This window comes from Propithecus coquereli, unplaced genomic scaffold (assembly GCF_000956105.1).
Source record: "Propithecus coquereli isolate 6110/MARCELLA unplaced genomic scaffold, Pcoq_1.0 Scaffold60, whole genome shotgun sequence".
NCBI lineage: Eukaryota > Metazoa > Chordata > Mammalia > Primates > Indriidae > Propithecus > Propithecus coquereli.
This window is the reverse complement of record NW_012151952.1, coordinates 1,552,006-1,569,442: the sequence shown is the minus strand read 5'-3', so window position 1 is coordinate 1,569,442 and position 17,437 is coordinate 1,552,006. Positions and strand designations below refer to the sequence as shown.

Genomic DNA, 17,437 nt, shown 5'->3' with positions numbered 1-17,437 from the left:
CAGGAAGGCTGCAAGAAAGGTGGCTCACAGCCTGATCAGTGTGTTTATGTCAATTGGAGGGTTCAGTACCAAAGGACAAGAAGCAAGGGAAGGGAGAGGCCTCACACTTCTGAAGCAAAGCCTCTGAAAGCTTCTTTCTAACAGGGAGCGAAATGAAAGTGGTGGCAGGAATGAGTCAAACTCAAAAAAGCAGAAGTTAGCATTCGCCAGAGCAACCCAGTCCCCAAGAACAGAACGGTCACGATATTTTCCCAAAAAGAGGCAAGCACACACCACATTTTCTAGAGCTTCCTGATGCAGAAGGGGAAGACGGAAGGAAAGGAGAGTTACTTACTGTTTGGGTCTACGTTTTCACAGAGTTCTGTCTTTGCCTCACCGTTGGGTCTGTCACTGGGTTTGTGTGACAGCCGCGATGACATGGTGGCTGCTGTGACTACCGCCTTGAAGCTTCGCTTCCGTTTCTGGACATTGAGTTCAGGGTGAAAAATGATGATGTACACTTTCGGCATGTATAGCATCCCCAGCGCCACTGACGCACTTAGGTTCATGGAGATTGTAAGCGTGGTAGTTTGTATGTAGAGCTAGGAGACACAACACACAAGGCACTATTACAAATAAAATGACCGCAGAGGGCGTCTGAACACTTAAAGCGATGTCAAGAAAGACTATGGCTAGGAAAGAAAACAAAGCAATCTGCAGGGCATTCTGATAAAAAGGAAGACAGAATGACTCTGCACACTTATTGGATATTTGTGCATCTATTAATTGATTGCATGCCATTGGGTGAATACATGCATATGCTTGCCCTGGAAGTCTCCTATGTGAAAGTTCAGGGTAGACCTTTAATCAGACTTGAAAGACTTTTAATCAAAATGGAAGCTAAATATGAAGACATGAAGATCACAGGGATTTGTAATCTTGAGTGAGATGTGCTTATTTTTTATTTCCCATACGTACAAAAGAGGGTTAACACTACATGATTTGTTACTGCACTGAAATTCTGAGCCCTTATTGGAAAAGTCTTTATGTTAATATGTCTCTTTTGTATTGATTTTTTTAAAAAGGTACACCTTCACCATCCCTACCAAGGAGTGAGTGGAGTTTCCACGAAAACTGAGACCTTCTTGCTTAATACTGTTTTACAAAACACAAATGACAAGTGACCAAGATCTAGAGATGTTACCTTGTCCACTCTCTTTACATCGACAAATTACTAATAGGGTGCAAAACCTCATTCTAACGTTGTGCTATTTGTAGTTTGGATAGCATCCCCACAGATGTCCTTGTCTCCTTTTGCTTCCTAAGGAAATCAATAGATCAACCAATTGCTTGCTGTCCAATGTGTTAAATCATTACCTTGGCTGTAAATTTAAGAAGGTGATGGTTGAAGGGTGTGGGGAGATGTATGATCATTAATGGGAAAGCTACAGAAAATTTGCCTTGGTCTAGTTGTGTTTGTGACGTGCCTTACCACGATCCAGAGCCACCCATATGCTCAGGCATGTTCGTGTTTTACATGATTTTCAAAGGCTATTTAAATTGAACAACTAGCTACCATTGCTTTTCATGTCAGTGTAAAGCCTCGCTCCTTGGCAACGCATTCAACCACAGTACTCCACAATTGCGTCTTCTCATTGGTCTGATGATAAAACTCCCACGCTTAATGGAGTCTATGACCCCACATGCTTTGTGCTTGCCTAAGTTTTTAGACTAATTGTCCCTCAATTCTAGCTCCCTGACCCCCCACCCGCCCCTGCCCTGCCTTCCCAGAGCTCCATCCGTATGGGTTGTCGTTCACATCTTGAGTGCACCGTACTCTTCAATCACAGAACTTTTAACATACCATGCTTCTTTATTTTATTTTATTTATTCATTTTTTTCTGTATGGAATGTTCCTCCTTTGCTTCTTAGAACACCCATCCCAGGCTGCCCTCACCCAAAGCCTCCACTCTGGGCCACTTCTTCATTTACACGCTCTCAAAGACCTGTTTTCTTTAGATCCTTGGTCTCAGTTTTTAATTATGCTCTCACTACCTCCATCCTTTGACTGTCCGTCTTCCCGACTAGGCCTCAAGTTCCACGAAGGCAGAACCTGTCTTTACGGGGCGTGGTTGTGTCTGCCAGTGCAGACAAACAGCAGGCACTCCACAGACACGGGGTGTGTCTGCTCATTTGTATAGTGGACACCCTTTTCCTACCTGTGACTGGTAGTCACAGGTGGTCAAACGGCCTATCTCTAAACACGCAAGAATTTCCACCAGGCTGCCTGGAAATTTCTGATCTTAATTCTTCAAGCTGAGGCCCCAGTGAAATCAAAAGTAACTTTGCCATCTTGTCTGGAAGGAATACACTTTTCTAGCCAACAATGAATTTGAATTTGTATGAACTCTGAATGGTTAAAAGGAGCTGCCAGCTGCTGATTCTATAATATATAATGAATGTAAAATAGAAAGACAAAGCAATATTGAACTAATGATCCTTTAGGTTGCAAATTCGATCATATTTTTTAAAAAATCATCTTTCCTACTAGGATACCTTTAGACTTTTAACGTAATTCCACCTTGCTAGCCTACAATCTTCAAGAAAGGCTTACAGTGGTCACAGGGCTTTACGGACCTGACCACGTTCCCTCTTTCCCTCATGGTCAGGGCTGTCATCCCACTCTTGAGAGTTTTGTAAACCACGGTTAGTTTAGCCAGTCCAAGAAAAGAAAGAGTTATAAGCTATTCCATGGGATCTTGGGGTTTGTTTCTCTTTCTCTGCTTATGAGCAAATTTTGCAGTTGAAGAAATTATTCACAGTTTGTTTTTGATACATTACTATAAATTATATATGTATGTTTGCATATATTTGAATGTGTATGTGTGTGAATACACACATACCTTTTCTTAACAAGACTACTTAGAAACTTAAGACTCCAAAACTATGAAGTTTATTTAATTGAGTGTTTAATTTCATTATTTTCATACTAGAGACCATCAAGATGCAGATATTTTGTTTAGAAACTTTTTCAGTCTCTGGTGGTACTTCAGAAGTATGTAAAAACCAAGATAATGTCACCGACCATATTTCTGCACCCCTGCCTCTCAAATCCTCTTTACACACCATGCTGGATAAGGATGAGTAGGTAGAGCTAGTCTGAGTTCAAGTCCACATACTAGTGTTGTGACCTTGGGCAAATTACTTCTCTTCCGCTTCTGCAACTGTGAAATGACAATAATTGTACTAGCACCTACCTCCTAAATTTGTCTTGTTGATTAAATAAGTTACTATCTGTAAAGCGCTTAGGATAGGACCTAGAATATAGCAAGTACTATGTAAGTATTTTTTAAATAAGTACAGTCACGCATTGCTTAACAGTGGGGTTGTGTTCTGAGAAATGTGTGGTAGGCGATTTTGTCAATGTGCAAACATCAAAGAATGTACTTACACAAACCTAGATGGTATAGACTATGCCTAGTCTATATGGTGTTGCCTATTTATTGTTCCTAGGCTGCAAACTTATACATGTTACTTTATTGCATACTGTAGGCAACTGGAACACAATGGTAAGTATTTGTGCATCTAAATAATAATATATTTAGACATATAAAAGGTACAGTAAAAATACAGCATTATAATCTTATGGGACCACCACTATATATGTAGTCCTTTGTTGACCAAACCATCATTTTGTGGTGCATGACTATGTACGACATGAGGATAAGAAGGCTTCAGTCTACAGAGATCCCAGAGGTATTGGTCCACAGGGATGTCATCTCACTAAGCCCTGGAAGGAAACTAAGTCACTGAGTCTGTGGCCTTTGGTGAGGTGGAAGACTCGCTGCTAAGCCCTGAGTTTTCATCCCAGCATCTGCTTTTAGTGCATTCTTTTAGCAAATGCAGCAGATTTATATTTGGTCTCACAGCTGTTCTTGTTTTACCTGATGCTTATTGTATAGCACACCACACTGTTTAAGCTTAGGTATTTCACACCATTTTCTTGTCTTTATAATCTTTTTAGAAATGTAAAGGAGTTGGTGATCATTATTAGTCCCTTTTGTCAAAGCATAGGGGTCCCTGTGTACAGTTTTATTTAGATCAAGCCCCTCTCCCAGGGCTGACTGTGCCAATCCCATTTCAGCTGTCAGAAGGGCATCCGCAATGGACGAAACGCCTCCCTCACCTTGGCCAATCCTGCATGGCCCAGGCCAGTGGGAAGGACACAGACTGCCTTGGGATTTTCATGTGTTTTGAACATTAAGCCTTAATTTTTATCATCAACCTAAATGAATTTCTAGAATCCAATTTCTGCTCCTAGCTTGAACGTGGCTTTTCTAACACCCACCATGTATAATTTAGCTTACAGAACTAAAGAGCATTTACCTAAATGCTTGGAATTCAGAGCCAAGTCAGAAAAGACTCGTGCACGATATTCTAGAAAAGTTTTCTTATTAAAGTCTGATGCACAGAATCCATGGCTATAATTACTCTCTCTGTCTCTCAGTTTTCTCATCTGTAAAATGAAGATAATAGTTATTCCTACCTCATATGGTTGTTGTGAAGATCTACCAAATATGTGAAAAGTACTTAGCAGAGTGTCTGGAAAATAAGCACCTATGAAATGTTAGCTGCTAATATTTACATTTTTCCAGGTTAGGCTGCTGGAGTGTAGCTCTCAGGATACAGCTTCCTCTGCAACCACTTTCGTCTATTTTAAATTTTTTATGCATGTGGTGTTGACTAAGTTGCAGGGTCTACAAAATCCACACCTGTTCATGTCTAGTCAAATAGAAATGCACCAGCAAGTGTGCTATTAGAGTGCCCAGGTACGCGGTCAACTCAATGCAAGGCAAAGCTCAGTTGAAGTTGTTCCATGCTTTGTCTCATCTTGGCGTAACAGTTCCTTGTTGGATAAAATGCGAATGCATATCATGAGATGTCATTATTGCTTTATAAATTGGTGTAGCACTGGTGTTAGCAGAATTCTCCTTGTCTAACTTCCAATTGCTAAGACGTTAAGAAATTTGAAAACCTGTTAGTGCTCACGAGCAACTCTGAAATTTGCCAACTCTTCTGTGTAAGTTTCAGAACCAGTTTAATTGGAGACTATTCTGAGAGATTTCAAGGCAAACTGTTAATAGTTACAATAGTGACAGGTCTTAAACTTTGAAAATCAGAGTATTCTCAGTACTGTTCAAAAAACAGAAAGGAAAAGGAAGTAAAGAAAAATTCACAGGGCACAGAGATAGATATACGACTAGCACTTTCAGGCAAAATCAATTTCAGATTCCTGGGTTCATCACAATTAGTACTGATATCTTTAATAATAATTATATTATTATATATAATATTTATAATAATATATAATTAATAATCATTATTATATAATAAAAATGAATAATGTATTTATGCTAGTGAATCACCATTTGTATCTTTCTAAAATTAATTCAATTAGAAAAGAGTTACAGTGCTATTTGATGGCATCAAAACATTGGCATAGGAGATGATTAACTTATGACCATGTGTTTTCAATCCACTGTTAACTGCATTTTCCAGATAGGCTGTATGCGATATATCTTACTTTTCCATTATTTGTTCGTTCACCCATTTATGGGTTCACCATTTTTATGACAATACTACCAAGTGCCTGTACTGGCCCAGGCACCGTGCACACCATGGGAGCCACATGCTAGTTGCAGGAGGAAGGCAATAAAGAGAGCTATTGCACAACATGGAGACTATAATTAACAGCAAGGTATTTATTCTTGCAAATTGCTAAGAGAGCAGTCTAAGTTTCCTCACCACAAAAAAGTAGCTATGTGAGGTAGTGATTAATTAGCTTGACTTGGCCACTCCACAACATACACGTATTTCAAAACATCATGTTGTGCGCATCATAAATATGTGCAATGTGTATTTGTCAGTTAAAAATAAATGAATAAATAAAATATTCAACTACTACTGAATACATATTCATTAATTGCACACTAAATCCTTTCTCTCACCACTGGCTCTTGCTTTTCCCTCTTCTTGGTATTCCCTTTACTCACCACTCTGTCTTTGATACCCTACTGATATCTGATGCTCAAGCCATGGGCACCTTCTACATAAAGCATTCCCCATCTCCCTGGTCAGGACAGTTCCTTTTTTTTTTTTTTTTTTTTGCCTTTTCTCAACTGAGAAACTGATTCTGAAACTTACACAGAAGAGTTGGCAAATTTCAGAGTTGCTCCTGGGCACTAACAGGTTTTCAAATTTCTTAACATCATAGCAATTGTTAGACAAGGAAGAACTCTGCTAACACTAGTGCTGCACCAACTTATAAAGCGATAATGGCATCTCATGATACGCATTCATATTTTATTCAACAAGGAACTGTTATGCCAAGATGAGCACCTAACTTTGTGGGCTGAGCAGAGGATAATTCTAACCTTGTGCTACGAAGTTGATTTGAAAATGTAAATTTATCCATAAGAGACTGATATACTAGGGAACAATTTGAGTATACCACAAAGTTTGTGTTTGTAAATATGTGATTTCTTCCATAAGGAGCACTAGAATCACAGTAAGCTGCACCCGGCTGAAGCCCGCTGTGTCGGAATACACAAAATGCACACGCACACCCATGCTTCCAGTATCTGCCTGCTCCCCAGCCCCTTCCACAATTTCCCAATCAACCACATGCAGCAACCCTCTGGCATCCACTTTCATAAACTTCAGGTCACTTTTTATCAGGCAAAGTGCCATATTTATTGTAGCACTTACACATTTCTTAGCCATTTAACATGTAAAACTATGCCACTATTTTTATTCAGTTCCTTTTTTTTTTTTTAAATATCAGTGATGACTTTTTTGAGTGGTGTATCTTTAACACAATTTTTCCTATAAGTACTGTGTATTATGGCACAATTTTGCATGGCATGGTGATCTTTTAGGAACAAGTATGTCATGTTACAGCAGAAAAGACTGGATAATGAACACAATGTTTGCTGCAGAGATGCAGTTATTAAATTCCGGTGAACCAAAAAGTTCTACACTGGAAGCAAGTATCAGGTATGATCAATATCCTTGGCATTCAGCATTGTTTCAAGAAAAGCTATTACTTATAGTCTCTTAATAGCATTTTCTTCTATTATCTGTGTGCTTCTGTTTCCTCATTACCGGAGTGGAGATGACGATAATTATCTCGTAAGATTGTTGTTGGGGTTAGATGACAGGCTCTGTAAGTGTGCGGAAGGACGCCCATCACGTAGCAACCTCTCAGTCAAGGATGTTAGCATTACTGATGCATTTTTCGGCTATAATGTAAAATAACTTGTTTTCTACATTGTTCTTTTTCATTTGATCTTAATACATTTTTAAATGATTATTTTTCTTATGAAATCTGCTGAATAACAACAGCCTGTTTTAGGGGAAAATCTCATTAAGTTTGTTTCCATTTTGTTTAAAAGTATACTCAAACTTCTATTTCATCTGTCATTGACTATTTTATGAGAAATAACCAATTTCGTATGTTCCCAGGTGACAGCTGAGAATTGAGATAAGAAAGCTCTAATGAAGTCTCTAGGTTAGATGGGAGAAGTTTTATAACTCTCATGACATCAAAAAGTCTGTGTAATAAAAATGAAAAATGTGGTCACAAAAAGAGGGAGGGTATGTTGTTATCTGAGAGATGTTTGAAACATTCATATGATTTCATTGAAATGAACGTTTCTGGCAGTTAAGACCAATGTTTTCTATGTTTACTACCTATACCCTTTGCTTCCTAGTTAGAGTGACCACATATGTGGGAAATAATCAATGCCACGTGGGTGAGAATGAGGCAGATGCTTGCAAATGGGATTCTCTCGGCCATCCAGAAGGTTAACACACTGGGTTTTTGCTTACGTGTGACCTAATGCATGTTATTAGAAGGATCCAGTATGTATACTGATTTTTTAAATTCCTGGTGGGAAGGGAATTTGCATCTTCTAAAAGGATGGTTTAAAGGAAAGAAAAAGACCTGTTGTTAGAACTGATTTTGAATCTCAGCCTTGGATTGTTGGTGGGTGAATTTGTGCAAGTTACGTCACTTCCGGAAAGTGATAGAATCAAGATTCGATCTCAAGCAGTTTGTTACCACAGTTGTCTGATACTAAATCCTTCCTCATTCTACCTCTACCCTGAAGACTTTCTCACTGTTTTGGAGATGAAAGGAAATCACGTGTGAAAAGTAGGTAGCACACTCCCTGGCATATGGTGGGTGCTCAGGAAATGCAAGTGTCATTATTGGAGTAGATGGCCTCAAATTCTGCAGATGATGCCATTCCATTTAGACCTCCTATCTTTAAATAGATGCCAGATAGATAGATAGCTGTCAGGTAGACGGGATAGATACAGAGATACCCAAATAGTCTTGGACAGGCATCTCATCATAGAACTATTAATACAAATAATGGAGACAACTAGATGGTTATTGGACAAGACCTAGTTTTACTGTGTGGTTTTTTTCCTCATTTAATATCTCTAGGCAGACATGATATTATGTCTGCACACAATCGCATTCTTTATTTGGGTGGACAGAAGGCAAGCACTTCAGGTGAATGCAAATCAGTTTCTGGAGCATGAGATAACTGATTATGTTCATGCTCAAAATCACCTGCATCTCAGTACTTTGCTCTCCTCATGCCGTGTCTGTTCCCACACAGTGTGATCAGAGAGATGCTGTTATTCCAACTGACCACATCCTTGGGGAAGTTCAGTGTGCATCCCCCGTGCCATCCTAGGGAGCCCCAGCCCATCTTGATGGTGGAGTCTTCTAGACAAGTGACCTCTGATTTTGCTGGGCATGTACAAGCACAGCCTACACTCATGATACACAGACTTTCTCTCCCCCACTGGCTCTCTGAACCCTCAATTTTGATTTTCAAGATTTTCTCCCCTCCAATTGCAAGGCAGGTATTTCACTCTTTTATATAGCCAGTACTGGCACTATTTGCTTTGTCGTGTTGTCTAAAAGGTTATTTGCCATTCCTGCTGGTTTGAGAGCCCCCGAAGCGTTACATCTCTGCCTTGCAGTGATTTAACATACAAAGGCAAAGCGTTTTCCCCACAGTCAGCCTGGAGAGACCCACTTCTGCCAGGTTCCACGGGCTCCCTTTGCATGCTCTGCCATACTCATCAAGACTGAACTTAACAGCCTTTGTAGAAAACGGCAGATTCTGCGTTATAATGTGAAAATGCTGGCTTGTACTTCACTGGGGTATATCCTGGGTAATATACAATGATGTTCTGTATCACGTTATAAGTCAACCAGTGGTTTTAACAAAAAATAAAGTCTGAGCTTAAAGTAATCAGCTTCTAAACATGTGAAATATTCCATTTTTATAAGTGCAAAGCTGTCTAATCTTTCCAACCTTTAAATTCATCTTTATAGTTCTAATGGACATAAAAAGAATCAAATTAATACACTGATGTCAAATAAATAGTTAAAAAGCAAACACCCTTAACATTTCTCGGGCATATTCAGGTGTTTTACGTTGGACTTGTAATGTGCTCATCCCAACTGGACCCGTGAATGTCACTGCCAAGAAGACGATGTCAGATTCTCATGAAGTATGTTCTTCTCTCAGTTTTCAGAGCCATTGACAATGGCTCTCTGGTGAACTCTGACAGGTTTTGATCATCATAATCATCAGTGCTTTCTCTTTGCTGTTATTAGTTCCAGCCATTGTGTTTGTTGATCCTCCTCCATTCTTTTTGGACTTTATCTTTCCCATCTCGCCACTGAGCTATGATAGTGACCCTCCTGCCCCCTTCCACTTCCTTTTTTCCACCTTGCACCAGCCCATGCTTTTCCTCGTACATGCTTTTGCTTCCCGCCTGCCCACTGCACCGATTGCGTACGGAGGCTGGCACATTGCGGCACCCGCTAGTCAGCGCGCCAGGTGGTGTCCCTGCTGATGGGCACATCACACAACAGCTGGAACCTGGGCTAGTTGAGTTGCCCGTGCAGGGGAGACTGTGCACGAAAGCCCTCATCAAGCCCCTCAGCTGTGTAATACTTCAAGGCCCAAAGGAACAAATGGTTGAAATGACACTGTCGAGAAAATCACAGACTATTAGTCACTCAGTTCGTGGCTCCTAAATGGAACAGCGAGGGCCCCAAGACTGGGCAGGAAAATGACGCCATCCTGCCAAGAGGGATAGAATGAGAGGGAGGTGGACTTGGCCAAGGAGTAGGGGCTGAGTGGTTCCTGGCGTTGATTTTGCTTTCTCAAGATCCATTTCCCTTTCCTTTTCCTTTTGTTTCCAAAGTGCTGGATCAAGGACCTAAAAGTCCTATTTCCTAACCACTCACACTTGAGGGCCTCCAGATAGGCCTCCATCCTCACATCTCCTCTGAGTCTACCTTCTCAGCCTCTCTAGACTCCTTGCCAGAACCCGAGAGGCAAGTTTTACCAGGTCTCGTCCTTCCTTAGAACTTGATGCTGAAGATAATATGGCGGGGGCGGGGGGGCTCCAGCTGTCCTGGTGCATCTGCTCAACTTCCCACCACATTTCGGATGAATGTAGAAATCCTAACACGGTCCAGACAGCTCTGTGGGATGCCCCTGCTGACTCCCCTCACCTTCTCTAAACCCCTCGAATGAGCCACGCGCCATCCATCCTCAAGGCCTTCACACATGATCTTCCCTCTGCCTTAGATGCTATTCCCACCCACCTTTACCTGGCTCCCTCCTGCTTATCTTTTAAGTCTTAGCCTCACTTCCTTCGTCGTCTTCTCTGGCCCCCAAGTCTACCTTATGCCCATCTGGTTTCACTCGCTTACAGAATGCATTATTTCACTTCATTTCATTAATCACAACTTGTGATTATTAATTCACTGCATAATTTCTTTAATAAGTGTCCCCTTGCTAGATTGCATGTTCCATATGTTCTATATATTGCACAGCCAAGAGCAGCAAAAGATATGGAAAGTGTGCTAGACTTGGAGTAAGGAGTGGAGTGTTGGGTTTGGATTCAGGCCCTGCTGCTTGCTCGGTTTGGCATCTCTGGCATTTCATGTAGCCCTTCTGAGCCTGGGCTTCAATGCTTATAAGATAAGGCAAGTAATAACATATGCTTGTGACAGAACCAGAGTATTTTTTGGGAGTCAGGAAGGGAGAGAACAACCAGAAGTGAGCAAATCAAAGGCAGGGGCCATCTTTAATTTATCTGGCGTCTTAACGCCCGGCACAAGGAACCAGTTTGATATTTGTTTGACGAATGAGATGATCCTCACTCATTTAATAAATCCATGGCAAATCTGAAGTCACTCATTCATTTCCAGTTCATGTTTCATCATGTCCCCTACCCTACCCCCAAGCCTCTTTCATATCCCCAAATGTGCTGTGCTGTCTTCTGCCACAGGGCCTTTGCCTGTGTGTTCTCCACCCCACCCACTTCGTTATCCTCTGTTCATCCTTCAGATATCCACCTAAGCTGTTCTTCCTCAGCCAAGACTCCTCTAACCAAGGCTAGGTAATACTGTCCGACTGGCAAGTTCTCAAAGCAAATTCCACCATTTGTATTTAAGTGAAAGAGAGATTGATTGATTAATATCTATCTCTCCCACCTTGAAGCCCCTGTCTGTTTAGTCCCCCATTGTCTCCCCTGTGTCTGCCATTGGGGGTGGCAAATAGAAAGACTGAATTGTTATAATTGGGGAAGGAAGTCTTGGGTAGACAAAGGTAGAGATTCCATTTCCAATCTTCAGCTCCTGGAGTAATCACAGAGAACAGAGAGCCCGAGGTACTTGATGGGAAAGAGCATGAGACTCCCAGGGCCCTCATCTTCCCCTCGATGAGTGTTTCCCAAACTGGCCCAAGGCGGGAGGAGTGGACTCTGCTGGCCTGTGGGTGGCCGCCTACATTTCCTAGCCAATTTTTGATACATTCATGAAACAATAAAGCATAATTATCAACAATGACTCCAACAGAGCCTGCAGCAACAATGAAAATCCAGCAACTCTGAATGTTTTGGAAGGATGGGAGCTTTTCTTTCAAAGCTTGGGATAACACCCAGGTTAGCACCTAATTGTCTCCTCACAATGGAAAAAAAAAATGGAATGGTTGCTATGACAACTGGGGGAAGAGTTCAGGCATTGAATATTCTTTTTTGACATAAAGCTGCTGACTTTGACTTAACTGAGACCCCCTATATGCCTTTTGTTTTTGCAATGCTAATCCCTCTTGGAGTTTTAAAACATCATTAATACATATTTTTAAAACCCACCATCTTTAGAAAGTGCAAAAGAGATAATACAAAATGGTTAAGCAACAGGAATGTGAGTGAATTGCTGTCTTTCCACAACCCAGAAAATATCTAGGCTCATATACAGAGTACTTATAATTTAGGGAAAAAATTCTTAGACGAAGGTCTATTATTTCTGACTCCTAAAATGAAACTATATCACACTTTGATACAATTCCAAGAAAAATAGATAAATGCATCACAAAAAAAAAATTAAAGGCAAATTCTCTATTCAGTTTTGGCTTATGGAATCACCATACTTTCTGTCGGGATGGGGGAGGGGAAAGGAAGCGGAATAAAACACAAAGTGTCTCCTCTGAGATGTCAGGCCTTGCAGAAGTTCCTGAGAAAGTTATTTTCATTTCTGTGCAACTAGATGTTTGCCATCTTTGAGGTAGGGATCATCATCTTTTCCAATCTCACTGGGCTGCTGAGAAAACCAAATGGGCTTTTCAGACAATGCCGAAAACAGGTCATTCCCTCTCAACGTGCCTCTCCATGAATTTTTCTTTCCTTGGGACCTGTTACCTCCATCTACCCAGTTGTACAAATTGGAACCTTAAGGAATATTCTTTAATACGTGCAGGTTCCTCACATTTTACACTTTATATCCAGTCTGTTACCCAGTTGGCTAATATTACCTATAATATTAGTGATATAATCTATAATATATATATGATAATAATACAATTAATAGGACCTGCAATATTTCTGGAATTCATTCCCCTCTCTTGCTACTACCCCCGCCCTAGTCTTAAATATGTTTAACCGGTTAATACTCCTAAAGCGCAGAGAATAGGGGCTACCATTTGTAAGTTCTAAAGTTTTAACTGTTATCATTTTCATCATCATTACCGTTCGAATGCACTCTTGCCTTGTGCCTGGGATGCTATGGTAGTGACCCAGCTGGTTTCACTGCATCTGGTTTTGTCTCCCTTCAAGCAATTCTGCCCAGAGCAACCAAAATGATCTTTGTAAAAACTGCAAATCAGATTATATGATCCCACAAAAAATACCTTTCAAAGACTTGCCATTGCCCTACAGTACTCAGCCTGGCTGCGTTTCCAACTTCTTAGCTAGTCTTTCTTGAATATGGTTTATCTTGGGTGTTCCAAGCTCATTTCCAGCACAGAGACTTAGTGCATACCATCCCTTCCTGCCTAAAATGTTTTGAGTTTTTGTTGTCGTCGTTGTTGTTTTGCCTCAGTTTCCTAACTCATCTTTCAGGTTCAACCTCCATACATTTCTCTGATGAACTTTCCATGACCGCACGCCCCTCCATCAACTTGAATTTTCTCCTTCCACGCATGACACTCTCTTTTAGCAGCCTGCTCTTTTTATTCACCTATATATCACCATCGGTGATTGTCATTGCAGTCTTAGAGTCAGTTACCTCAATTCCTATGCTCCTATTAGAATTTCAGCTTTGGCATGGCAGGGGAACACCTAGCAAAAAGGAAGACTTCAAAAAAGTATGTTTTCAACAAATGAAGGAGAGCAGTTTTTTAAAAAATAATTACACAGTAAGGTACACATATAAAAATCCTAATGAGTAAATCCAACCGTCTTTTTGAGATGTAAATACATGTTGGGTAGATTTGGGTTCTTGAAATGAATACACATAGTGAGTGTTAATTCAAAATCCTGAAGTTTCCTGAGAAGTTACATGACTTTTGCAGGGACACAGTAATCAAGCTAAGATGAAAGCTAAGGTGAAGCTAAGATGAAAGTTGAGGTCTTTGGATGCTAAAGTCCATTCTGCTACACTGACATTCACTTTCAACTAAAAAGCCTATTTAACAAAAGAGTAGATTGTAAAACTGTTTAATTTTTCATTCTCTAAGGCTTTAACTGCCAGTGCTTAGAAAAACAAATAGCTGTAAGTATTAATATTTCTAAAGGAAATTGACAGAAAATTCTGATTCTTTACCACAAAGTACATGTTTATGTGTGTTTTATATTTAATTCCATATTTCTTACTAAGAATAATGAGTAAATATCCTCTGTATGTAGTTGAAACTGTATCCAATTTCTTTGCGAAATCCAACTTTTTGTCAAAAGAATGCATCATTGCTATCTTTCTCCACCATTGTGCATACACTTACACCTAGGCAGATGTCCCAAATGATAAAAGGTGTGCTTGAGAAAGCAGAAGAAAAGGATGAAAAATAAATAATGCACAAATGGAATGTGAATATTGTCTGAAGCATGAACAGGCTGCCATGCCTGACGGTTCTGCTGACATGTGGTTATGATGTGGACTTCGCTAATTGGAGACGGTCAAGAGTAGACCAAGGAAACTGTCATGGAGGAGGAGGGGGGAACTCAAGCCATATCAGGAAGATAAATTGGAATTATTTGAGTTTCAAGTAGTCATTGAGTGTCTCAGTATCTTTATTATTATCTTTGTATGGTAGGACAAGACTTCCTTCTCCATCTACTTCCTAGCTGTTTAGCTTATAATAAGAATGGAATAAAAATAGAAGACATTTGGCAATTCCGAAGCAGAGACTCTTTGCCCATAATAACGCATAAAGAAATACACTGCAAAGATCCCCAGGCCTTCAGTGGACATGGCCTGATCTCTTTGCAGACCTACAGAATGGGTCTCGATTGCGGAATGCCCACCTCAGAGGATGAGGATGAGGATGAGGAGATGGCACTCTTGGGAAGTTAAGCCAACGGGATTAGGGAAGAGGACAAAAGGGGATTTATTCTACAGTGACAGTTAGAGAGGTAGCCTCATGGTATGCTCAGACTGAAAGACCCCTGCCTGGCAAGGACAGGGAATGAGCTGATCAGGAGAGAGGCATACTCAACTCCACAGGAAAGAAGACACTTGGGTTGGGGATTGTGGCTGGACCCTTAAAGAAGTGACCATTTGATACAACCTTCTGGATCCTAGAAAGTTTGGCTGGCTAATTTTAGGGTATCTAATGAACTATCCCCCCTGTTCCTTCCACTCTAAAGCTATAGCACAGGCTTTGCACCCATTAGAGGTGTTTCAGGGGAAGCTTCCCTTGCCCTTGTGAGACCTAAGTTTGTATTAAGATTTAGGGCTGGCCGACTGTGGTGGCCCATGCCTGTAATCCCAGCATTTTGGGAAGCTGATATGGGAAGATTGCTTGAGGCCAGGATTTCGAGGCCAGCTTTAGCAACATAGTGAGACCTTGCCTGTACAAAAAATTTAAAATTAGCTGGACGTGGTGGCACACACCTGCACTCCCAGCTACTCGGGAGGCTGAGGCAGGAGGATCACTTGAGTTCAGGAGTTCGAGGTTGCAGTGAGCTGTGATTGTGCCACTGTACTTCAGCCTGGGTGACAGATATATTCATGGTGTAGGGATGAAACCATTGGATTCAGGTATCAGAAAACCTGAATTCTAGTTTCTCTGTGTAACGTAATATTTGTGGGAATTTGAATAAGACTGCCAATGTCTTATCTTCACTTTGCCTTTGAGCCTCAGAAACATATGTCTTCTTTCTCAAGCTAACAAACAGATTTTTTTTCTTTTTGATAAAATCCATGGTCTCCACATCATGCCAGGAATTGAGGAAAGTTAAGCCATGTTTCGAAGAAAATTAGAATTTTGAAATAATATAATGACAATGTGTGAAGTTTATAAATGATTTTATGCCAATTGTTTTATAAGCAATTATTTATGCACGCCTTGTATAAAAAGGATTAACAATATATAAAAAGAACGGCAGCAGCCATGTGTTTTTGGATGCTGCGTTGCACTGTCCAGAGGGATTCCACCTTCAGGATGGAGGGATTTCTCCCTGCAGACACTGGTGAAATCATCAGCCGACAGCTCTCAGCTGACAGCCCTCTTTGGGGATTACCTTGGCCAAAGAGACTAGACTTGCCTAAGGTTGCGCCCCCTTCTTTGGGGCCGCCTGCAAGTAATGACTGGGAGATGCTGGAGTAAAAGGCCCAGTCCCTTGCCCCAAGGGGCACAGCTCTGTAGAGCAGCTTCGGAGCTTCCTGAGGCGGTTCAGCTGAGACCCATCGAGTCTGCATCCCATCCCAGTTTGTCCCTCCACCCAATCCTGATTCTTTCCCTCTGCCCGCTGGTGCTGATGCCAAGGGCATTCCTGAATAAACCTCCTGCACGTGTGCTTTCCAGGAGCCTTGGAATTAGGGCATCACTTAGAACCTTCATGGGCATCCCAGTTCCAATCAAAAACAAGAGTTTTCTAAAGACAATTTATTCTATAATTCCCTTTCCAGCACTTATCTCAATGATCAACCGAGCCCCCTACACCATTTACAGAGGGTGCTAAGCAACAGCAGCATCTCTCCAACAAGACGCATCCTCTCCCCAGACCTTCTTTCTCCCTACCTATGACTATCTGTGAACTGAAACATCCCCCCTTTTACTTTTTGTGCCTAGATACATGTGAGCATACACAACGCATATGTTTTCCCTAGATTTTTATTTTGAGAACTTTCAAATTTTCAGAAAGTTGGACATAGGACAAAGAACATCTGTATGTTCCTCACCCAGATTCACAACCTACACATTTCCTGCCCCAATTCTTTTCTTTTTTTATTCTCTTGTAGCTAAACTATTTAAAAGTCACATACATTATAATAGTTCACGCTTTTCAAATTTTTATATGCATCACCTAAAGAAATGGACATTTTTCTGCATAAACACAGTAGCATTATCACAACTAAGAAATTTAATAATTTCATATTATCTAGTATACACATTTGTTTCATACATGATATGTATGATACAAAGCCAAGTTCCTTCATTCGTTCCAAAAATGTCTCATGTGATTTTTTTCCCCCAATCCAAAATCCAGTCAAGGTCCATGCATTGCATTTGGTTATAGCTCTTTAGACTCATAATCTAGAAGAATCTCCCACCTGTGTTTTTTCAACAGATTTATTAGGTATAATCAATAAACAATGGATGGCACATATTTAGACAGTAGGATTGTATGAATTTTGACATGTGTACAATAGTGAAATCATCACTACAATCAACATGGTTATCACATCACCTCCAGAAGTTTCCTTGCACTTCTTTGTGATTCTCCCCTCACTCCTCCCCCCCATGCCCAAGCAACCATTGATCTGCTCTTTGACACTACAAATTAGTTTGAATTTTCTACAGTTTTATGTAAACTACATCTTATAATATCTACTACTTTTCTCTCTAACTCGTTC

The 17,437-nt window shown here is 40.6% G+C and overlaps 1 protein-coding gene across 1 annotated transcript in view; it reads right to left on the bottom strand.

Moving 5' to 3' along the window:
- GRM7 (glutamate receptor, metabotropic 7) overlaps window positions 1–17,437 on the bottom strand; it is a 1,039,395-nt gene that overhangs the window by 9,892 nt on the left and 1,012,066 nt on the right. Inside the window, exon 9 of the mRNA XM_012659244.1 lies at window positions 335–581. Within this exon, the coding sequence (XP_012514698.1) occupies window positions 335–581 (247 nt within the window). The remainder of the gene's footprint in view (window positions 1–334; window positions 582–17,437) is intronic.